The sequence below is a fragment of the Pteronotus mesoamericanus genome, unplaced genomic scaffold (assembly GCF_021234165.1).
Source record: "Pteronotus mesoamericanus isolate MK-2021 breed Mesoamerican mustached bat unplaced genomic scaffold, CSHL_Meso_final contig_73, whole genome shotgun sequence".
Classification (NCBI taxonomy): domain Eukaryota; kingdom Metazoa; phylum Chordata; class Mammalia; order Chiroptera; family Mormoopidae; genus Pteronotus; species Pteronotus mesoamericanus.
In genome coordinates, this window is record NW_026555245.1 from 3,680,069 (window position 1) to 3,705,812 (window position 25,744).

At 40.3% G+C, this 25,744-nt stretch overlaps 1 protein-coding gene across 3 annotated transcripts in view; it reads right to left on the reverse strand.

Annotated features, from left to right (window-relative positions):
• NTRK2 (neurotrophic receptor tyrosine kinase 2) overlaps nt 1-25,744 on the reverse strand; it is a 330,058-nt gene that overhangs the window by 74,489 nt on the left and 229,825 nt on the right. For all 3 annotated transcript variants that reach the window (XM_054582954.1, XM_054582952.1, XM_054582953.1), the window contains one exon: nt 12,304-12,434. In XM_054582954.1, coding sequence (XP_054438929.1) covers nt 12,304-12,434 — 131 coding nt within the window. The remainder of the gene's footprint in view (nt 1-12,303; nt 12,435-25,744) is intronic.

A 25,744-nucleotide genomic window follows, 5' to 3' on the forward strand; every position in this document is an offset into this window, starting at 1 on the left:
ATTTATGTTGTTTAAAGCCACTGAGTTTATAGTAATTGGTTACAGCCTCTGTAGGAAACGAATATGCCTGGTTACCACCTAGGTGTCCTCCAAGACTGGGATCAGACATCACCTTTCTGAGAAGCATTCCTTGACCCTTTCATTGATGTTACATCCTCTCTGTCCCCAGGCTAGGTTGGATAACCTTCTTAGGTATAAGTTGTCCTTAATTTCTCTCATACCACAGGCCACAGTACATTTTAATTGCATGTATACTTGCTTATCTTTGGTATAGATGGTGAGCTCCTTGAGTCTTCTACCTCTGCATTGTCAGCACTGGGCACAGTGCCAAGCACATGTCAAGTATTCAGCAGAGGTTTGTAGAATAAACAATAAAGGCTACAAGAAGCAAACACTAAGTGCAAAAGAGGAGTTCAGAAAGGGGGCAAATGCTACCACTGAGGGACAAAGAAGAGGAAAGCCCAGAAAGGTCCTCCTGGTAGAGGTGGCACATGAGTGTGTGGATCCTCTTACCAGGAGGACTGTAATCAGTTGTTATCAAAGTTAGACTGCAAATGTGAACACCACAGTCATTTAAACTGGAACAGAATGCAAGCACAGTCATCCACCAGGTGTGGACTGAGTGTAAGACTGCATGCTATGTCCTGTGGCAAGGAGCACTGCCAGGTTCATGGCGGTCACTTGTAGCTCACTGCCTTGACCTGTTCTCCCTGTGGGGACCCTCCTGACCTGGACAAATTCTAGACCTCAGGACGTGTCACAGGTCAAGTTCCTAGAGAGCACATAGAGATTAGTAGACAAGACATTTATTAGGGCATACTCTTGAGATTAATACCTATGGGAAGGATTCAGCAAAGGGTGAAGTTGAGTTATGGTGCAGTCTCCACAGAGCCTTATCTAGCCCTACAAAATGAGTCTTCAGAGTGGCCTTGAGTTGGGCCAACAGGGCTGAGCCATTATAACTCCATATCAATCAGTCATTAGCCAGGGGCAAACCTGGGAAGCAAGTGTGACCATGAGATTTGCTGAGCTGTCACAGGAGGCTGGCAGCTGAGGACTGCCTGTTGCAGATTTTTCAGTGAGTAGGGGAGCAGAACCAGGTGGTTCATCATTGAGTCACCACAGGATGAGTTTGCAATATGCAATTTACCATGCCTGGGGCTGCTCTCCACACAGGAGGGCACTGGCGAACAGGCAGGGCCTGCCTCACCTCTACCACGTGGAAACAATAGATGGCAGAGGTAGCAGCAAGGTCACAAAGTCTCTTCTGCTATCATTTTCACACAGAATCTAGCATTTTCACTAACTGTCTTTGGCAGAATTTGAAGCTTTCTCCCCAATGGTGACCTGACCCAAGGAGACAAATTACCGGTCTAGTTTTCATTAGGCCTGAGGCAGTTAATCCTTATGCCAAATTCTGGAGATCCCATTAGATAAAAGGAACTGGTGATGAGGTGTCCCATTCCCACTTTAGTGAATGGCTTTCTGAGAGGTGTCCCTTATAAGTATCATCAGTTCTGCCTTGAAAAGTGAGACGATTTAGGCCAGCAAGTGCCCAGAGAGGCCATCAAATTTTGATAGGTCTGTTTTCATGGAAACTGGACATTTCTTCACTTAATAGCAAAATGAACAGTGGCCAAGAGCCTGCAGTCTGAAGCTCTGCTCCCTCAAAGCTTCAGACACTGGGCTTGTACCACCTAAACCAAAGTCCTTTTAGCCCTGTTGCACACAGAGGGATGAAGGGCTTATGTTAATGACTTGCATAGGTTTGTTTTATCTATGGGCATGCTTTTGTCTGTCTTTTTTTTTTTTAACCTACTCACTATCTTATTTTACTGGACTTATATGTAGAAAAATAGCAGATGAGCCAAAAAGATGGACATGAAGGAGATGACATTGTCAACAGCTGGGTCCTTCTCCCAGGTCCACAGAACAGAACACACACATCTGAACATTTCTCATACTTGGATTTGCATTATGGATTTGGATATATGTCTGTCTCCACTACTTTCTTTGACAGCAAAAATGTTTTGCGATCACCTGTTTATCGCTGGCTGCCTAACCCAGTGTCAGGCAACAAAAGAACACTTGACTCATGAGGTATGTGTAAACCAGAGGTGAAAGAGCATTAGAAAGGAATGAAACATGAGTGTTCATCTGGAAAGAACACGGTCCCAAGTAAGGAACAGAAATAAAGGAAGTGCCAGGAAAAGCAAGCAGGTAGGAAAATGCAAGTGGGATGGGAGCCCTTCCCAATGTACTTTGTCTTGAAAAGCTGGCCCCAAATGTTTGTGTTCTCCTTCCAATCAAAAGGCAGGTCTTCACAATGGTGGTGCTCAGACCAAATGAATTCTATCTTAAAATCAAAAGATCCGGTTCAAATCCTGGCTGTGCTCTGGATCTCTCTGAACTCTGGTTTTCTACTCTGTAGAGTGAGGGTAAAAATATCTCTACTTCACAAAGCCACTGGGAGGATTGGGTGAGACAGTCTAAGTTGGTATGCTTTCCAGGGTCCCTGTAGGAAGCAATGTTGGGGAGATTTGCTTTTGAAAACACAACCAGGCCTGTGTTCAGTTTGCTCACACAAGGACCCAGCAAGAATAAAGGGTACATGGATGAGGCGTGGGGCCAGCCCGAAGGCACGAGAGCAGCAGTCCTCCAGATGCCACCACCATTTCCTTCCTGAAAGCCCTTGAACCCCACAACGTTATCTAAAAGATCGTCTCTTTACCCAGAGCTGCTCTGGGTCTCTGAGGTAGCAGTATTTGAAAGCCCTTGATGTGTCTTTAACAGTGAGTTGGAGAAGGTGATGGGACACATTTGAATCATTATCACAAGGCACGAACAAATTCTGCCTGTAATCTTTCTTTTCAAGTTTTAGCTATGCAGTGTTGATTCAAATACTGCAGTGTGTGTGTGTGTGTGTGTGTGTGAGTGTGAGAGAGAGAGAGAGAGAGAGAGAGAGAGAGAGAGAGAGAAAGTGGTGGGAGATGCGGAATGTCACTCCCCATGGTAGAGGAATAGACTGGGAGAGAAGACAGAAGATAGAATTTTTCTTGGGACAGGGGGCAAAAACTGACAGAGTTGACAAGCATCTAACATTTCTATTTCCCAAATCAAACTACTATGAGAAGAGAGTTCACTTTTACTTTGATTTTAAAAGATGTGCTTCAGTAACATTTTCAGATTTAAGAGAGAAGATTTCACTATTCATGGGGCAAATGCATCTCACAAACTTGGCCTTGTCGTATGTGCCCATCCACTTGTGCATGTTGGCTTCTTCCTCTAAATTATGATTCAATTCTATTTTAAGAGCGTCAGAAAATAGGGTGGTAATGAGTTGGGTAAAATCATCTTCTGAATTTGGCACTCTAAGGGCAGAATTTTTCTAAGGGTGGAACCATAGCCAGACAGCAATCAGAACTTGGAAAAATCCTGCTATCAACTCTATTTATAAAAATCATCTCTGTTTTAGTACCATGGCTGATTGTCATTCTACTCAATTAAGGGAGGCTTGGCCGGTTCTTAGAGTTCCTTGGCAATGGACATGAGGTGGCAGCCCCCCTCCCTGACAAAGTCTTCCACTTAAGTTTTATTCTGACAGGCATGTTTGACCCATCATTGAGCATTGCTATTTTCTTACTCTTATGCCTTCTTTGTAATTTCATTTCTTCTTATTCTGTGAATTTCCTGACACTCCGAAGCCTCCATCCTTTCTGAAGACATTCTCAAGGGAGTGGTCCCATCCAGAGCTCAACTGCGTTACAGCCTGGCATACACATTGATTTAGAGTTGGAAGAACGGAGTAACAGGAAATAAACTTCAGCACATAACTGAGAAGTTACCGAAGTAAAGTAGAAGAAAGGAAAATTAACATTCATCTGAAATGTTTCAGCAAAATAATAAAGCTAAAAGGAAGCTAGTAGGAGAGGCAAGAGAACTTATCGTGTTATTGGATATTGTAGGACATGTCAAATGATTATGAATTTCAAAATGTAGGTGGCTAAGGAGACACAAGGTAAAACAGAGATAGTGTCCTTTTCTTTATAACGACCTTATAGTCTTCTCTTATCCTTTTTAGAGACCATAGAAACAGAGTTAAGGTGAAAGATTTTTAAAAAGAAGAGACTATTGAGGTAAGACCTCACTATGCCCATGCCCGCCACCATGCTTAAAACATAGATGGCAACAAGTGAGCTGCCGTATGAGGCAACCAAGATGCATGAGAATGTTTGTTAACGCACCTAAGTTCTTCTGGGTCAGGATCGTTGAGTCAAAATGGAGACTCTCACTCTTCTGATATCTTCTAGGCCTGCAATGTCCAAAATGCAAACCAACAGCCACATGTGGCTAGTGATCATTTAAAATATGACTAGTCTAACTTGAGATGTGCTGTGAGTGTAAAACACCAGATTTTGAAAACTTGGTATCAATAAAACATCTCATTAATATGTTGAAGTAATAACATTTAGATATGTTCAGTTAAGTAAAATATATTAATAAAATTAGTTTTGCCTATTTTTTGTTGTGTATACTAAGGAATTTTAAAACACAAATGTTGCTTGCAGTCATGGTTCATGTTATACTTCTATCGGACAGCGCTGTTCTATAAAAGCCACCTCATTAGGCTACTAATGTGTCAACCCACTTCTTGGGAATGTTAAAAAGCAATGGTAGACTGAAACATGATTAAGGCAGACACCATTCTTGCAATCATTCTTACAGGCAATGATTGGGCAAGTATTTAGAGTAAGCCATAGTCACACTGCTGCACGATTCTTCTAACTTCTACCTCCTCTAAAGAAAGGTAGAGGAAGGTGCAATAAATTCTTTTAAATGTGAACTTTGGAGGAATGTATTTTCAGAAATAGGAAGATTTCAAAAAATAAAATCTTAGCAACTAAGAAGAGTGTAATAGGTGACTCCCCAACGTTCCTACAAATGTAAAGACACATTAAATCATTGTAAGAAAATGATAATGATCACAAACAGACAGTGCTCACTAGGTACTAGAAACCAACACTCTGCACATCAACTCAATCATATATAGCTGACCTTTGCAAGCAAGGGCTCTAATTATGTACCAAATGACAGCCTCAAATACAAGATTTATAGCCAGGGCGTTGATTGCTGCTATATTTATTTTTCACAGCCATGATGACTTTAAAGGTTCAGAATCTAACAATTTGACCCTCCAATTAGAAACATAAAACTAAGTTCTAATTCACATACTTTAAAATAGTTTCAATAATCTGAGGGACAAAATTGATAGTTTATGTGTGCATATTACATCAAGTTGCATGTTACAAATGCTAAGTCTTGGGAAGATATGAAACTAACTGATAGAGAAATATTGACTCAAAAGAGTGAATTAGAAGTTGGCCTCCAATATGGAAAACTGCAATATTTTACAGGCTTTAAATATGCCAGTATACAATTGTCTGAGTCAATTTTACTAGCTACACAAGAACTGGTGGAGCATGTAGACTATGACTCAATTGTGAGTTGAGCTATGAAGTTAAAGTCAGTTCAAAAGCAACACAACCACTGCAGTGCACACATTCCAGAGACAAGTATGAAATGAACCCTCCAGCTACTTTTGGTACCAGATGAGTCCTCATTAGAGTGAAATGCACTGTTTTGGTTTTAGCATTTCTGAAAAGATGGGGATAAATTAGAGATAAACCGGGAGAGAGGGTTAACAGACAAAAAGCAGATATCCCATCAAAGGTTAAAAGTTGAAGTTATTGGAACTTAATAACTGGAGCCTACCTGACTCAAGTGCAAGAGGCCTTCTTACAGGGAAATGTTGCTCTCCCTTCTACAATGCATGTGAGCACACATGTGTGTACACACTCACCCCCCCCGCACCCAGAGTAGTATGCACTTACACTAAAAAAACGATAGAAATCAGTTAAGCAATATCTGGACCATAAAGATGATTAAGTCTTTTAACAAGCCACCATTAAAAGTTATACAGCTCCTGTTCCTAGAGACATGTAAAGATGGAATTGATAGTACTTTGTGCAACGTTATGTCCTGTTAGGGCAACAATGACAAATGTTCTTTTAAATACACTAATCTTGTTACCATCCATTTTCAGTTTGCAGGAACAAGGATTTCACATGCCAATGTAAATGGAGAAGTGGAGGGGAAGCACAGGAAGAGGGAGGAAAGGGGGAGGGATTCCACATTAATCAAGATGTGAGTGTGGATATGATGACTATCAAACACACACATAAAATAGGAAGACTGCAAGAAAATAGCCATCTACCTCAGAAATAAGCTTGTCTGGGTAGAGCACTTCAATCTATGAACACTTGATGAACTTCCCCATTTATGAACTGTTTTACTATTCCAAAATTGGAGAGGATGAGCTTTCCTTTTCAAGCCTTTATTCTGCCCTTAAACATATTCTGAGACAACTGGTTCTTCGTTACTTCTTTCCCATAGGAGGTCTCATCTGTGCATGTGACCACTTTGGACAGCTGGACCACTGATAGGCGGTCTGGCATAAAGACTGAAGGGAATAACTGGACACATAGTATTTTTCTTCTCAAAGAATCTGAATGTGAGTAATAGAACCCATGTGAGTAGCATCTGGCATGGAAGCAGCAGTCAAATGTTAGAGAAGAGCAGAGGCAAGAGACAGCTGCACTACATTAGCAAGGAAGCCTAGAGGATAATCCCTGGTGTCTCTTGTTGAAAGACTAAAGAAATGACCATCATAGGGGTACCTCAAGTCCTGAGGGAACTTTTGGATCCCAGCTATTCCAGTCACAATGAGGCCTAGTCATACTGCAGTTTGGCTAAAGCACCTTTAATGTCCTTTTGGAAAATCAATGCCCCACATTCAGTTATGTATGTCGGGTAGAGTTAGTTTAATCCTCCATTTCCAGGGACTTGGGCCTGGATAATCAGAATATTCTTTTCCCTTGGCCATAGGACCTGGTGACACAACTGTAGGCAAGCCAGTAAGGGTCAGCCCTTGGACTTTTGCATAATTACTGGGAAAGAAAAACTTTCTTTTGTGTTGTTAGGATGGTAGGATCTAAGTCCACAGCCATTACTGCCAAGTCTTTACCATGGTGTCAGAAGAACTTGCCTTAGATTTCAGTCAATATAGAGGAAAGCAGGGCCTAGATAGAAAGATAGATAGATAGATAGATAGATAGATAGATAGATAGATAGATAGATAGATAGATAATTGATTCCCTGGAATTTGCAGGGCTGGAAGCTAGGATACCAGCAGCAAGATTACCAGTATCTTGAATAAATAAATTCCCTTTTCTGCTTAAACCAGCTTGTGTTGGTTTCCAATGAGCATTACACTGCTCTTCTCCTCAAAGCTGATTATGATGTTTTGCTGAAGCCAAAGCCCTCATTCCAAGATCCAATTTTCCTTATTTCTACTTATTCCCTTGAATTATACTTTTGCTTGGAAAACATGTGAGTATCTCTTATCTTTACATGCAAATGAGAACAACTAACACATTCCTTTGCATTATTTGATAAGTGGTATTGTGTTGAATTTTCTCCATTTAGTGTACCAGGGAATGTGTAAAATTTGATAAATAAAACTGTGGTGCACAATGGGCATGAGGAAACCAGAGTTTTAGTGCCAGGTCTAACATTAAATGATCTCCTGCAAGCTATGTGCCTTTGGGTGGGTCCTTTATCTACTCTGGGTTCCTGTTTCCTCATTGGCAAAATGTGGGAGTTAAGCTAAAGAATATCAGTAATAGCTCTATGTATTTGCACAGTGATTTGATAATTTCTAAAATGATTCTTCATTAGATTACATTGTTCTGTACATATTATCTTTATAGTTCCTCTCAGCTATAAAATTATATGAATATCAATAGCTCATCAAATCATTTCCTTACCTAGAAATGCCAACTGCCAAGACTTTACTTTTTCTATAGTCTGTCTGTCCATCTATTTAGCCATCCATCCCTACATTCATTTAACAAGCATTTACTGCATGTTACACATATTAGGCCACATGCTAAAAGACATGGTTCTCACCCTCAGGAATATGCCACTTCAGTGGAGGAGGCAGACATTCATGCCATTGATTAAATAAGCCCATGAATACATATATAATTAACAATCTTGACAAATGCCATAAAGGACAATATAGATGCCTTAAGAGTATATAATAGGGGGATCTGACCTAGGTGAGGGAGCAGGCAATCATAGGTCTCCCCAAACAGGAGCACCTTGAACTGAGAGCTGATGGATTCGTGGGAGTTGTATGGACCAAGGGGGTGGGCTGGGACCCTCCAGACCCGGAATGGCAGCAATGTCTCGGATGGTACTTTGTGGCTGCCTCATGGTAATGTGCCAGAGGGTTTATCCATCAACTCTTCCAAAAGAATTTCCTTCATGAAGAAAATCATCATTAGGTCGTCTGCTGACAAGCAGATATTCAGAAACATGAAAAGCAAAAATTCTAAGTTAGATCCCAAACAAAGTGCCTCCTGAACCTAGATTTCTCCATTTCTCATCTTGTTAAGTCTTCCTGTGTAGCACCTCTCACTTTAACTTCCACCTTGAGGGAGTCACTTGACTTCCCCAGGTCTTGTTTTTTTAATTCATCAAATAGGAGACTTGGATTATATGTATGATTTCTAAGGGCTCTCTCATATTTAGCATTTGATGTTTCTGGAAATATACCTGAGTTAGTGGACAGGGGAAAAAGATGCTATCAATCCAGCAGTACTTGTGGCTATATTTTAAAAACAAAAATTAGCATGCATTCATAATACAGTAAAAATGTAGGAATTCTAGCTATTGAAATGGAGGTTGGGTAGAGCCAAAAATAGCTAATGCATCTAATACAGGGAAACTACAGTGAAACGTTTCCTTGACAATTGAGGTACTTAAAGGTAAAGTAACTCATTTTGATCAAAGACTGGTTTCTTTGCTTCTCATCCTCTCTGTGGGTTCTTCAATTGTAATTCAGTGTAAAGGGAGAAATGGCTGACAAATCCATTTCACTAAAAAGCTGAAGGTCATCCAAAAATATCAAGAAAAGGGCAATCTGGTTGAATCCAAACATGCAGATACTCTAATGGAAGAGGCAAGCTCTGCCTCCATGTGCCCTTGAGTGCCCTGCACATGCCTTAGGTTCGTCTGCATCTTACACTGGTTCCTGTGGAAACCTCAAGCTCTTAAATCACTTGGAGCAGGCAACACCAGAATTTATAGGAACCTGACATTTGTCAGTCTGAATGCAAAGCCTTGGATTTCAAACCAGTCAGTTCCTTCCAGAGAAGGAAAAAGGACAATAGCTGCTATTTCTTAGCATGCATAATCAATGCTGCAGAGGTTGCTAGGCAACAGACAGAAAGACATCCCTGGGTGCCTCCAATGGAAGAAGAGCAGCCCTGGCAGCCACTCCTCAGAGGTGACAGGCTATGCAGGCTCTGGAGTCTGTGTCCACTTTGTTTCACTCCTTAGAAAAATCCTTTTATTCTGGTCAGGACTGAACCATAGAATCTTCCTCCTAGCCTCATTAGATAGTCTTTGAACGGACTTCCAAATGGCCCACAGCCCTAACAATGAGCAGGTCAGACAGGCGAGAGGCAGCTCCATGAAAGATCCATGTGCTATTTTGATCCAATTCATCCTGGAGTCCGTGGAAGATCTGACTTGTTCCTGGCACGGCTGCAGCCTCTGGATCCCAGAAAGTTAAAATGGGCATCCTCTCGAAAGCTTGTAATCATTCTAACAAACATAAACAAAGCCTCTGATTTCAACAAGAACGCACATTCCAAGTTAGTGGGATGAGACTTCCTAGGTGTATGGCCTTGCAAGTGGAATGAGTTTTTAAGCTGTAGGCACTTTGTCCTCTGCTTGAGATAATAGTTTCCTTCAAATTTCAAGAAGGGGACTAAAAAAGAGAAGAAGTCAGGGTTTGATAAAGGGGCAGATCCATTTTTTTTCGGTTTAGTTTTGTTTAGCAGTGTTAATTAAAGAACAAACATCCCTCATAGATCATTAATTTGTAGACACTTATTTGGCAAAGCCAGGAACTGCATGAGGACTAGCTTTTGGGTTTGGGTCAGAAGAATGATTAAGGCTATGATTGGGATTTAAACCAGAGAGAAACCTGGCTGACAGTAGTGATGAGAGATAAGCCCAGGTGGAAGCTCGCTGTGGGCAGGACAACTGGCCATGCATTGCTCTCACAGGATAATCCTTTGTCATTACTAGCCCAAGCCCTGATGTCCTATCTTAGCATGTGTTTGGGAGGAAATGTAACATACACATTGAGGGTGACCGGGTTTAGCTATTCAACACCCTTTCCTTAAGGGCACTGTAAGAAGTACAGAGAGGCAGGCAGAGAATAAGGAATGATACTAAGATGAAAGTTTATACCAAGAAATTGTGTGCATCTATATGTCTGGCTGAGGTCTCTCAGCTACTCCTACACTGTCACCTAGGATTCCTTAATCTCCCATGATTTTCTTACATTCAAAGCCTCTCACCTGGTGACCCCATGAAATGAATTCAGAGGGTGAAGGCCTGAGTTAGCTCCCTGGTGGCTAATAGCAGTGGGAAACATGGGCCCAGAACATAAATCCACAGTCTTTAGTCTCCTTGTCTAGAACACATGGTTAGATTCAAAGTAGACGTTCTCCAAGCTTCTTCTAGCTCTCACATTTCATTAGTCTATGAATCTATAAAAATAGAGGTACCTTTTTGTCTTATTTATCCAAAGAGAAAACAAAGTTAGCAGAAGAAGAAAGCAAAGACTGAAGATTTAACACTGCCAAATGTTCTGAACATTTCGTGCTTTAAAAATAACAAACTTTTTGAGTAAATGAAAGAGCAAGCAATAGCAGGGATTAAACATTCCCAAAGCCACTGAAGAATTCTTACTTTACACCTTGACCCACTTGGCCTTACCTTTCTCCTCCATCTCCTTTCCTCTCTTTTCTCCTCTGTCTCACTCAGCACCTCCCCTCCCCCATTTGCTATCTTACTGAGATAATGTTGATTTGATAGCTATTACATTTATCATTTCTGCAAAGGCCTGACCTTTATTCACTCCAAAGTGCAGATTTTAGGAGCCTTTTCTGAGACTGTAGTACTGATTCCACTCAGGTTACTTACTCTTGATGGCAAGAAAAGCAAATGCACAGTTTTCATTTTGATGGGCTTTAACAGAAACTATGTTTAGCCTGCTGGATGGGTTAGTTCAAGAATAATTTTATCTCTCCCCTCAGCTACTTATTTTGTATATACTGAAGTACTTTAATGCTAAGTACAGTAATGAAATATACACTTGATTAAAAAAGTTAAATTGTCCTGCTATAACTAGTAAACTAATGTTATTCATACAAATATTCTGTATTTGGCAGCAGCAAAGGAACATGCAAACAACTCCCCCATTTAATCATCTTATATTAAGCCAAGAAATTGCGTATTATTACATTAGCTATGTTCATATTCATTTGCCACTTAATTCATTTTAAAAATATATGCCTCTCTGAAGTGTTTTACATATGTTATTCAATTCCTTCATGAGTTGTTTTTTTTTAAATTTTGACAATGCATATGTAAAAGATCTAAAGGGCTTTTTGTGTTATTTTTGTTAACTCTTGTGTTTTAGAGAGCTCAGTGGAAATTTTGTCCCCTTCAATAATGTTTACCTTATTGAAGATCAGGTCTCCTGTTTGAGTTTTTGATAAAATGGCTATGACGAAGGAATTTCAGGTTTTTTTGTTTTAGTAAAACCTTGTATTTGTTAGGGTGGCAGAATCTACTAGAAATGCCATGCACCCAGGATGATATCATGCCTGCAGTACATGCAGTCCTGGGGCCTTGGAAACACCTGGGAGGGACAGGTAAGGCATAACAGATCTCAGCAGAACAGAGGCTGAGAGAGGGATTGAACTCCATAGCCTCTCTTCCAGAACACTGACATAAGACAAGGTCCAGCTGAGCTGGGCACAAGCACTGAGAAATCTGAGGAGAAAGGTTGAGTCTCCAAGACTTAGCTGGTTGAATTCTGTCTGACCCCAATGACCTCCATCCAGAATTCAGCTAAAATAGATGTGGAAGAGTAGCTCACAGCCAGTCACAGCCTGAAGACATAGATTGCCCCTAAAGGAACTTTCAATAGTTGGATGCACCCCAAATATCTTTCTCACTGTCCATTGAGTTAAAAGAATTTGAACACATCCTTCACAGCAAACATAATTTGCTCCTTCATTGGCCACTAAAATCAAGTAGCACTTCCACACATTATTGTGACCATGGATAATGAGACATTCTGGAATGTTCTCTTACCTTCACTGCCACCAAGATCTTGTCCTGTTCAGGACAGAGGTTATAGCATTCAGCTAGGAAAACTTTTCCAAAGGCTCCTTCGCCTAGCTCCCTTTTCAGAACAATGTTATGTCGCTTGATGTGCTGAACAACTGTAAAACAAAGACAGAATGGAAATTGGAATCGAAGCACACAGAGGTGAAGGCAGAGGGTGGGCAGTCAGCAGCCTGTATCCTGAGCTCTTCTCTGCACCCAGCAAACCGAAGGAGAAGCCCAGTGTCCCTCTTCCCTGCCCACCCCAAACAGCTGGGAGGTTGTTGCATCAGCTTGCTCTCCAGAGCTCATTTATTGTTTTTGATAGAACTAAAGTAATGACTTAGCTGTTGGCTGCAGAATGTCATCAATGGACTTTACAGACTAGAAAAGGGGAAAAATGAAAAAGAAATGGGCCTTAATGGCCGGCCTCTTACAAGCCAGATGCTTTGCATATATTTGTTAGTCATGTGTCTGGTGGGGAAAGGCGGAGAGATAGCCAGGAATCCCTAATTCTTTGTTAAGCTGCCTCAGACTCCTGAGGGAGAGGGGCTCAGAGGACACAAAAGGAAAATACGAGACCTGCATTGTGAACTCAGGCTTTGTCTTCACCCCAGTGCTAGCCTCCTGGTGAATGGGTTAGACTGTGGTTGATCCTGAGTAATTCACTTTGTTGGGACCAGTAATGTCCAGCCTGTGCTAAAAGCTGCCTTTCTTAGTCCCTTTCTAAGATTGTGTCCTAGTCTTGGCTCTCCAAAACAAAGAATGCTTCTGGGGAAGAGAGAATATTTCTTCCCTCAGCATAGAGCAGAGCAGGCTCTTGTCACTCAGCCATCTGCCTTTCTGGGAAACAAGGCAGAAGGCAGTCAAAGGTCCTTGGGAGCCCATTAGCTGTGAGGCAGAAAGCAGAGCACAGCAGTCCTCAGGATAGAGCCCGTGGAGAAGCCCAGAGGAGACTGTAGAGGACGGCACTGCAGTGCCGGGTTGTGCCTCTTCACCAGAGTAACAAATAGGAACTCCCTTAGCAGAGGGGTAGCACCAGGTCATCGGCCACCATTCTTTTCTGAACTCCTCATCCCTGAATGGCAGTATTAAAAAGAGATTGCATCACCCTTTAGAGCTTGGAATGTGTGGCCTATAATGCTCTCTCATTTCACTCTCACAACCCCATGAGGCATTCCTCTCTGCAGGAATTCCAGTGATCCCCTGTGGGATATGAAGAGTTAGGACTTGAACTCTGGTCTGTCTGAATCCAGAGTCCATGTTTTTTCTTCTACACCACAGAGTTTCTCTTCAGTTGTACACGGTATGAAGCATGACAAGAGAAATAAGAATATATAAGTAATATAGTAAATAGCCAAAATGATCTTCTTGCCTCCTCTCTGCTTTGTTCACCCTGCAAAGGCCAGTTCAAATCCTTACTCTCTCAGAAAGCTTTCCAGGATGACTCTGACCACCAAAGACCTCCTCCTCTGGACTCATATGATATCATGGCTTGTACTTAGTTGAATTCTGACTATCTGTCAATTATTCCACATCTGCAAACTCCCTGAGGTTAAGACAAGCCCAATCTATCTCCTGTTATCTCCCTGCTGAGTACAGAGAAAGGATTTGTTACTCTGGTTTAATTGGATAACCTTTCTTTACAAGTCTTTTTTTTTTTTTTCCCCTTGAGTACGAACTGCATTATAAAAAAAAAAAAAGAAAGAAAGAAAGAAAAGAAAATACAAAGCACATCTCTGCAGTTTAAATAATGATAATTAAATGAATAATCATAAAACCAACTTCCCATTTAAGAAACAGTATCACTAATACTCAGAAGCACCACTGTGTTCTTTTTGATGGTACCCACTTCCCTATTCTCCTCTCAGGGATAATAACTACTAAGCTGAACTTGTGTCAATCATTTTTTATAGGTTGGCTACTAATGACATACCTTAACAGATTGTTGTTTGGCCTTGCTTGGTTTTGAACCTACATAAATGGGATCATACTGTATGTATTCTTCCATATCTTGCATCTTTCAATCAACAATGTCCTTTAGGTTGTTTTATTGAGTTACAGTGTGTGCCTAGTAGTAATTCTTTTGCTTTTACTACTTTATAATATTTTGTGGAAGGACTATGCCAACATTTGTTTTATCCATTCTGCATTGATGAATATGCTCTACAGTTTCTTTTTAGATACAACTTAATATAAAATGCAAGTGGTGATTAAGGTTTTACTTTAATAGGATTTTCCCCCTGGTAATTCATGTGGTTTGAAGCAACCACGGCTTCCACAGGCCTCTGGGAACTCAGGGTGATAAAAATCAAAAAGTCTTTTATGAGCAACAATATTAATGAATGTAAGAATGCATATTAATTAATATCTCATGCTCTAATAGAAATGCCTGGATTTAATAGGAGAGAAATGTGTTCATTAAGTAGAGTGCCCATATAAAGAGATAAATGTAATTCTTGCAGAGAATTAGCTGTCCTATTTAACTCTAATATTTAACTTCATGGTTGTCACATGTTCTTTGGGAATTAAATAGCCACTTGATTTACTTTATACTCTAACCAGATCAAGGCAAGTATTTAACTTTTTTTCATTTGATTTGCATTTTATTCTTCTTTTTAAAAATATTTTCCAAGAGAGTGAAAAAGTGTGTGTGGGAGGGGAGGGAATAAGTTTATAAAACTATGGATAAAAAAAATTTCATCATCTCCAAAACTAAAATTGATGAGACTGTTTTTTTCATGTTGACCTTGAAAGCAGTGAATGCATCTTTTCTTTAAGAAATGGCTTTTTTGCATTGATTTACTTTGCTGGTTTGGGAACTAATAGACCACACAAATGGCCTTTTGCCAATGTATTCCCCCTAAACAAAATTAATCTCTCTTTTATTGTACACGACTGAAAGCTATCCAGGGACACAGGTAACAATTTTGTGTTTGTACTTGCATTCCTGACAGGGTGTCACAGTACTTTACAGTTGGTGCTATTAAATATTTGTTGAAATATGTGGTGAATGATAATAAGACCGCAGGCAAACACTGTTTAATTGTATTATTTCAGTCAATTGACAACAGCCTATCGAGTATATAGGCAATAAAGCAGCCCAACTCTCCAAGGTGTCAGGAGTGGGGACAACGACTACCTGGAAGCGGTCACATCACTGAGCTAAGAATTTCTTTCCATCCTCCTCCAAAGAGCATCAGGACTTGTCCCAACCTGCCTCACCTCTTGTGTCCTGCAATCACCACAGGAAGTCCTCGGTACACTCTCAGGGTGTCCCTCCTTATCCACCCTCTCATCCCAGCTGTGCTTGTCAGTGCCCCAGTCGGGGTCAATGCCACCCTTTCACCTCCCTCACAGACCCTTCCATGGGGCCTTCTGGGATTGCTACCTGTCACCCCTGAGCTCTCCTTAAACTTCCCTTTACTTGACTCAAATAAAACCTCGGCTATGCCCCGAGGACATCCTGTCTTATCCCCTGCAGCCCTCTCACAGGGAAGCGATTCTCATCCCCTTATCTGCAGGAACTCCAGGGCCCTTGAGGCTGATTTTGGCCCTTACTCACTCTCTCCCCTGCTAGAGCCCCAGCCATCACGAAGTGTTGATCTTAGGGCTCGAGCAGCCTATACAACCTCCGCACCCTCTTTGCTGACATCTGGGTTACGCTTCTCACACACTGAGCTCCTGGATGACACTCCCCCTCTCCACCCTACCAGTGCCATCCTTCTCAGGGCCCGGGGCACAGACAGGTTGCCTGAGCTGTAGGAACACTGGGCCGCCATTTATTCTGCAGTCATAAGGCGAGGCTCTGTGGGGGTTGGGTTCAGCTCTGTGTAACAAAAAGGTGACATTTGCTAGAAGCAAGACTTTTTTAATGAAGGAAGCAATGTACTGATTCTGGACAAGCTCCTTATCTCATTGTGGACTAGCACTAAGGATTCCACAATAAATAAGCTGTCAGGTAAGCATGCAAACATTTTACACACTTCCTTTCCCTGAGGTCAGACAATCCCCTGTTTCAAACTTTGGAGACTTGATTAAAATCATCCAAACCCAGATGAATAACTAATAAAATAAATAAATAAATGCTCAAACTCCACCATAAATGGCTTCTTTGATTTGAAGAAAAACTAAAAAAATAATTAGTTTTTAAAAAGTTTTATAGATAAAGTTTTTCTTTTTCACCTTACCAAAGAGAAGGAGGCATCAATAAGAGGTGTATGTGGTATAATATACCACCAAACTCATGTAGTCTAAAGACTTATCTATGTACATCAAAATAGTTAAAACAAAGCATGTGATTAGATTATTGTGCAAATAAATCTTCTCTATAGTATTAGGGAGAAGTTGATGACCAGCAATAGTAATTGAGATGAGTGGCTGAGAACTGACTGGCCATCTTTGTCATTAATGGAATTTTCCAGAGTGGAAATTTGGTGCCCTTGATCATTGGCTTCATATGCATCAGAGTTGAGTAGATTCCCTGTTCTGTATTAGTATTACATTACAGCTGAAAAATGCATTTTGTCACAATGTAGCTTCAGTAGTTTACAAAGATGCTGGCAGTTTCAGATGGTCTAAATCGAATTCCTGGTATTGATATCTCCTAGAAGTAAATATTCTATATATATACATAGGCCATAGATAAAGTATGGATCCATGTCTATATCCATTACTACTGAAACTAAGAATAAATAATGAGGAAGTAAACAAATAAATCTGTATCTACTCAAAGTTGAAATACGACACGTGCCCCTCCCATTTCCTCGGGAATGGGATTCATAGAAAACCTTGGCCCATAGGAGCACTTAAATATGTGAAGCAAATCTTGATGGACATAAAGGGAGAGATGGACAGAAATCCTTAACAGTCAGAGTTGCGGATTTTAACACCCCATTGACTTCAATGGATAGACCTTCCAAACAGAAAATCAGGACGGAGACAGCAGCCTTAAACTAGATCAAGTGGATTTAATTGATATCTTCAGGGCATTTAACCCAAAGCAGCAGAATATACATACTTTTCAAGTGCACATGGAACATTTTCTAGGATAGACCACATGTTATGACACAAAACAAGTCTCAATAAATTTAAGAAGATTGAAATCATATCAAGCACCTTCTCGGACCACATTGTGATGAAACAAGAACTCAATCACAAGAACACTGAAAAACAGGCAAAGGCATGGAAGTTAAATAACATGTTATTAAACAATGAATGAGTCAACAATGAAATCAAGAAAGGAATCAAAAGATACCTTGAAACAAATGAAAATTAGGACAAAACAATCCAAAATCTGTGGGACACTGGGAAAGCAATCTTAAGAGGGAAATTCATAGCATTGCAAGCCTCTCTCAAAAAAACAAGGAAAAGCTCAAATAAACAATCTAACTTCACACTTAAAGGAACTTGAAAAAGAACAACAAAAAAAGCCCAAAGTGAGAAGAAGAAGGAAATAATAAAGATTAGATCAGAAATAAATGAAATAGAGTCTAAAAAAATCAATGAATCCAAGGGATGGTACTTTGAAAAGATAAACAAAATTGACAAACCTTTAACCAGGCTCATCAAGAAAAAAGAGAAAAGACCTAAATAAATAAAATTAGGAATGGAAGAGGAGAAATAACAACTGACACCAAAGAAATGCAAAGGATTGTAAGAAAATATTATGAACAACTGCATGCCAACAAACTGGACAAACTGGATGAAATGGATAATTTCCCAGAAACATACAATCTTCCAAAACTGTCACAAAGAATCAGAGAATCTGAATAGACAGATTATACCTTGTGAAATTGAAGCAGTTATGAAAATGCATATGGACCAGATGGCTTCACAGGTGAATTTTACCAAACATTCTGAGAAGAACCTCTCCTTCTCAAACTAGTTCATAAAATTCAAGAGGAGGGGAGGCTCCCAAACTCATTTTACAAGGCCAGCATTATCTTAATTCCAAAACCAGATAAAGACACTATAAAAAAAGAAAATTATAGGCCAATATCCCTGATGAACATAGACACTAAAGTCCTCAAAAAAAAAAAAATATTAGCAAACCGAATACAGCAATGCATCAAAAGGATCATACACCATGATCAGGTGGGATTTATTCTGGGAAAGCAAGGTTGATAAAACATTTGCAAATCAATAAATGTGATTCACCACATAAACAAAAGGATAAAAACCACATGATCATATCAATAGATGCCAAAAAGCATTTGATAAAGTTCAGCACCCATTTATGATAAAAACTCTCAGCAAAGTGGAATTAGAGGGACCATAACTAAACATAATAAAGGCCATGTAGGACAAACCCACTGGCAGCATCATACTCAATGGGCAAAAACTACAGGCATTCCCCTTAATATCAGGAGCAAGACAGGAATATTTGCTTTTACCTCTCTTATTCAATATAGTAACTGGAAGTATAGCCACACTAATCAGACAACAAGAAGTAAAAGGCATGCAAATTGGAAAGGAAGAAGTAAAACTGTCATTATTTGCAGATGACATGATACTCTACATAGAGAACCCCGAAGATTCCACCAAGAAACTACTAGGACTGAAAATGAATTCAGCAAAGTAGCAGGACACACAATTAATATACAGAAATCAGCTGCATTTTTATATGCCAATAATGAACTAACAGAAAGAGAAATTAAGAAAATGATCTTATTCGCAATTGCTACAAAAAGAATAAAATACCTAAGAATAAACCTAACCAAGGATGTTAAAGGCCTGTACTAAAAAATTATAAGACCTGAAGAAAGAAATAAAAGATACAAATAAGTGGAAGCACATACCGTGTTTGTGGATAGGAAGAATTAACATCGTTAAAATGTCCTTACTCCTCAAAGTGATCTATGGATTCAATGCAATTCCTATCAAGATTCCGATGACATATTTCACAGAACTAGTAAAAATATTTCAAAAATTTATATGGAACCACAAAAGGCCCCACATAGCAACAGTGAACCCGAGAAAGAACAAAGTTGGAGGAATCACACTACCTAATATCAAACTATACTACAAGGCCATAGTAATCGAAACAGCCTGGTTCTGGCATAAAATCAGACACATAGATCAATGGAATGGAATAGAGAGCCCAGAAATAAACCCACACCATTATAGTTAATTAATATTTGACAGAGGAAGCAAGCACATAAAATAAGCTAAAGATAGTTTATTCAATAAATGTTTTTGGGAAAATTGAAAAGATACATGCAGAAAAATGAAACTAGACCACCTTATACAGCATACAAGAATAAATTCAAAATGGATCTTAAATGTTAGACCCAAAACCATAAACATTGGAAAAGAAAGCATAGGCAGCAAAATCTCAGATGTTGCTTGTAGCAATATTTTATCAGATATGCCTCCCCAGGCAAGAGAAACAAAGGAAAAAATAAACAAATGAGACTACATGAAACTAAAAAGTTTTTTGCACAGCAAAGGAAATCAATAAAATAAAAAGACAACCCACAGAATGGGAGAATGTATTTGCTGATACATCTGATAAGGAGTTAATATTCAAACTTTACAAAGTACTTACAAAACTCAACACCAAAAATAACAAACAACCCAATTTAAAAATGGGCAAAGGACCTGAATACACAGTTCTCCAAACAGGACATACAGATGGACAATAGACTTATGAAAAGATGCTCAAAATCACTAATCATCAGAGAAATGGAAATAAAAACCACAATGAGACATCACCTCACACCAGTCAGAATAGCTATCATCAATAAACCAACAAACAACAAGTGTTGGGGAGGATGTGGAGAAAGAGGAACCCTTTTGCACTATTGTAAGGGGGCACAGCCAGGGCCCCCCACCAAGTGTATTTGTAACGGGGTCCAGAGATTGGGGTGTCCAAGAAAAATATATTCTCCCCACCCCAGGGCAGTCTGCTGTGGGGGATGGGAGCCTTGAGCAGGGCCTTTGAGAGTCATTTTGTATGTCAATAACAGGATAGGTTCATTCCTCATATGCAAAGAGAGTTATTTTGCATATCACCAAAGCTAATCAGAAAGCTTCCAAAGACTTTATACAGAATGTAACTGGGAAAGAGAGAGGAGAAACAGGGGCGTGCAGGAGAGACAAAGGGACACAGACTCTGGGGAACAGTTTGAAGACCACGTGGGAAGAAAGAAGAGAGAAAGGACTCTTGCGAGTGGGCCAGGAGAAGGTGCCACAAGATTATGGATGAAGAACTGGAGATCGCCGCGACACAGAGGATGGTGCTGAGACCCACTAGAGGCCTGTCTAGCCGAGCCCCGGACTTCTGTTCTTTTTTTTCTTCTGAAGGACGGTACCCCTGACTGGCCTGACTGGCCTAACTGGGCAAAGAGGGGAAGGCAGGATGGTGTGTGTGCTGGTGGTTGTTTTGAAGGGATTTTGAGGTTTAAGGGTGACATTTAGCCATTAATCAAACCTGTATAACTTTTGAATAAATAGTTCCTTTTCCTTTTCACCAAACTCTGCCATTCAGAGCCATAATTCCAAGGGTGGTGGGCAAAGGACCCACAACCCAGGGGTCCTGGGAAAGGAGGGTGTCCTTGTTTCGGTAATAGCATCTGGGCACCGCCCGCCCCCCGGCGCCACGAGTCCTTTTGTTCTGTAACACTATTGGTGGGAAGGTAGGCTGGTACAGTCACGGTGAAAAGCAATATGGAAATACCTCAAAAAATTAAAAATGGATCTGCCTTTTGACCCAGGATCCCACTTCTGGGACTATGTCTAAAGGAACCCAAAACACTAATCTGAAAGAACATAAGCACCCCTATATTCATTGCAGCCAAGATAAGGAAGTAGCCCAAGTGTCCATCAGTAGATGAGAGGATAAAACAACTACAGAATAGTTACACAATGGAATGCCACTCAGCCATAAAAAAAAGAAAATCTTACCCTTTGTGACAGTACGGGTGGACCTGGGGAATATTATGTTAAGTGAAATAAGCCAATCAGAGAAACACAAATATCATATGATTATACTCATATGTGGAATCTAATGAACAAACTGAACTAACAAGGAAAATGGGGACACAGTCATAGACGGAGAGCAGGATGACAGCTAAGGGAGGGTGAGGGTAGTGGGTGGAGGGACTGAGCAAAAAGGGAAAAGGACTCATGGACACGGACAACAGTGTGGGGATTGTTGCGGGGAGAAACGTATTAGGGGACTAAATGGTAATGGAAAAAATATAATAAAGATTAAATTTAAAAAGAAAGAAAGAAAACCTTGGCCTAGTTGACATATCCTGCTTAGCACACAGACATTAAATTGAGGCATTTGTTGTGTCTCTTATATATGCCAAGTACTAAGTGATCTGCAGCTCAAAGGAAAGATAATTTAAAGTTTTGAACAGGAAGGTAACAAGTGATGCAGACTCAGAAGATAAAGTGCTATATTGGAAGCAACCTCTCTGCTTCTCTACAGGCCTAAACACAGGGTCAGTTGCCTCAAATGAGGTTCCATCCCAGAGGACTGGATGCTGCGATGAAAAGAGGACTTAAAGATCAGTGCGGCTGACTCCTGGGCATTTGACAGCCAACAAGTGAGACCTGGGGCAGGACAGTGACGTTCCTGGGGCTGCACAGCCAGAAGGTGGCCAGACTAGGACTCAGTTGTCCTGGCTTTCAGAAGAGCCACACCTGGACGCTGTAATACAGGCCCTATTTCAGACTGAAGGCAGCGAGCATTTCCTGATGTTAAAATGGAAACCGGTATTTCATTTAGTTAATTATCTTTTCTAGTAGAAATGCTTGAAAAATTCACATTTATCATCTGAAATGGACCAAACATCTCATAATGAAGGATTTCATTAAAAAACAACCAATAAACATAAAATATGAGTGTGAAAAGCAGGATATAAAAGTTAAATACCTTGAAAAATGCTCGAGTTTGATCTAAATACTATAAATGAAAATTATTTGCTATCTATCTTAATGTCTATTTCATGAGCAGCATATCAAAACAGGTAAAACCATCTACCTTGTAAAATCAAATTTGCATCAAAGATGGAAAGTATGTTTTTGAATTTCATCTACATTTTTATTAAGATAAAAGTTGGTAGTAAAATGAAGATAAATGCAATTAAGACCACAGACATAAAACACACTGGGACAAGACATGGCCAAATCTTCATAAATAATATTAATGATGAAATAAAACATCATAATACTGAGTCGTTCTTAAGCACTTTTCAGGAAAAAAATCCCAATGTGCATTACCATCAATTAATTTTCATATCCTTCTAAATGAGGTCAATAGTCACATTTATTTTACAGATGACACCACAATTAATTGACTTACTTGTGGTCATAGAGCAATGCACTTATCCTTTTCCAAGTGCTATTTCCAATGAAATGAGAAGGAGAGAAGTAGGGGCCTAACATGTGCTGATTGCTATTAAGAGCCAGAACATGTGTTGAGAGGCTTACAGGGGTTATCAATCTTCATAGCACTCCAGTAAGGTATCCTTATCTTTCTTTTTAGGTTAAAGTAAAAAGAAGAGGATCAGATGAGCCAAAAAACTCACCCAAGATTGTATCATTGGTAACAGGTACAGTTTGCTCACTTAGGAAATCCTATAAATCCTAGGAATTGCTACTTTTTGCAATTTAGTTCAACAGACTTTTGTTAGGCACCTACTATGGCCAAGGCATTGTTTTTCTAGGGTCTAGAAAAAAGGATGAGTAAAATAGACCCTAATTAATTGAAATTCTTCAAAAAACAATCAAGAAATTTACAACCTAAAGGGGCAGAAAAATACAATACATATATCCATCATACCTTATTTATACCTTTGCTTCCTTCATAAAAGGTTTTAAGTACTTTATGTGACCATGCAAGGAAAGAAAACTTTAAATAGGAACTCAAGTCAGGAAAAATGGAAGCAAAGACAAGGTATTAAATAGAAATGTAAACATGCAAATTCTAGGGTCCCACAGCGTTATTAAAATTTAGTCATAATTTGACCCTGAGCTTCCTGGCAGCAGAAGCCAAAAGAAAAACAGTAATTTATAAAATTTTTACCACCCAAAGTAAAAGTACAGACACTCCTTGTGGTAAGAGTCTTTATGGCATTTAGTCTTCAAAGGAATATTCTGAATGGATTTTACACTGGAGATCAATGTCCTCAAAATGGCCCTAGAGTAAATACTGGGTTTCCTAAGACTATTTCTCAAGGCAAAACTCAAAAGGATTTAAACATATGGCACAAAAGCCACCCTCTGCCAAGCATTGCACAGGGAGTCCACAGCTCTTATCATCCAATGGCATACAAGTTGATGTCTGTGATCATACTCAGGAATGCTTTGGGGATGGAGTTAAAGACTAGGTATAATTTCCACACACATACTGTTGCACTTAGAACATATTAAGCAGTCTAAAGAATTTTGTGAATAAATAATAACATAAAAATGTAAAAATGGATGAGTGATGAACAAGAAATAAGAATAATGGGGCAGAGAGTATTTTAGGTGAGGGGAGAGAAAGTACAAGGATGACGAGGAGAAGTCCAGGGTGTATTTGAGAAAGAGTAATTTATCCTGGTTTATCCCCGAAGAGAGAGTAGGTGATATGTTCTAAGAATAAGATGAGGTTGGAGCAGAGAAGGCCTTGAGTACCTCACTAGGTAATTTAAACAAGTTTGGACACTAAAAAATATAGACTCTTGAACAACGATGTCACTGCCCTTTGTCTTCACTTTCTCACCTTTAGATAAGTATGTTTGAGCTAAATGGGATTTTAGGTCAGCTTCAACACATGCATTCCACAATCTGTGAGTCCATGACTTTATATTGCGTATGAGTCCTGTTGAAAGTTATTGAACACTTTTTGAGCATGGGAGAAAAGTGGTAAGTACAAACCATTAGATTATTGTGGCAAGATAGAGTAGAGGCAGAGAAGCCAATTAGAGTGTAGCTATAAAGCTCATTGGCACAGAGGCTTGTGCTAAGCTGAAGGTGAGCTCCACCCAGTTATCATTTATATTTCCCCTCCAGCCCCTTGTCCATGGAATGCGCACAGCTCAGACTGGCTGCCCCCAGGGAAGCTGAGGTCAAGTCCCTGACCCCAAATAAAACAGAGGATGATGCCAAGGATTAACCCTCTGATGTATGTTGTCAGGGAAAGAGAGAGAACAATGAGCCATAGAACAAGACCAAACTGGACCAATCAGAGAGGCAAAAGAAAGGAGCTACAAATGAGCCTGAGGAGAGCAAAGTCAGATTACCAGGGGCAGAGGGGTGAGTGGTGAGTGAAGACATGGAGGTGCTGGGTGGAGATCGCTTTTGTGGGAGGTCAGGGGCAGACGGGTCAGCGTAGAGGTAGCAGGCACCTTGAATCTAGAGGATGGGGCTGGGGAGGATTTTGAGGAGGGAGAAATTAAAGAGTGCTTGTAAGTTAGGAAGAACAGTAGGGAATAAGACATTAAAAAGGCACAACAGGGAAAGAGGGAAGGAGGGAGGGAAGGATGGAGGAAAACTAGGGAGAGAGATTCCTCAGGAAGCCCTTGAGAGTACAGTGCAGTGGAGGATGCAGAAAAATTCTAAAACAGAGAGGAAAGATGTTGAGTGAGCCACTTCTGAGGGCCTCGGCCTTGATGCTCATCACAGCATTCAGCCACTGAAGGAGGAAGTGGACTTTCAGGGACTCCCAAGGGCCCCATTGTGGGACTTTGGGCTAAGCCTTAAAGTCCAGTGATAGACAAGATAGACTCTCACAAGATAACTTTGCACTCCTAGGAGGGCAACAGGTACCAGGCTGGGTGCCCCACACAATATCCCATGGCAGCAAATGACCTCTTCCTCCTAAACCAAATTTTGATACCCTCATGATGAATGAGAGCCGAGCAGCTATGGGGGCATGCGGGAGTAATGCTTAATCTAACCCGACTGTTACAGTCGATAAGTGCAATTGAGTTATTTGAAGTTAAGTTCCCAAAAACTTCTTATAAAAAACAGCCAAGGAGGGGGAAAGCCCTAGAAATCTTTCAAGCTGTTAGACTGCAGGGAACACCACACTTCAAAATACACATACGGTACATCCTTCGCTTTGACAGCCCCTAACAGCCAAAATTATATCTGTGTTACATACTGGCATGTGGTAGAATTGGATTGATTTGCCCTGACAGCCCTCCCTGCTGGAACAATACTTGTCAGTCAGCCCTGGTAATGTTTGTATTTTCAAGAATAATTATACAGAGTTATTGTACAAAGCCCTGGCAGGTGGGCCAGTCTTTGTCTTTGTTCTTGTGTCCTGAGCCCTAAAGCTCTTCTTGCTCCTGAGGACGGAAAACATTCCTTTAACACTCTGCTTCCCCATCCCCTGATGTGTGCATAAACCTCCATTTGAGGGTTCTATGTTGATACCTGTTCTATCATTTGGGATGGGATCCTCCACTCCTGTGCCCACATCACAGAA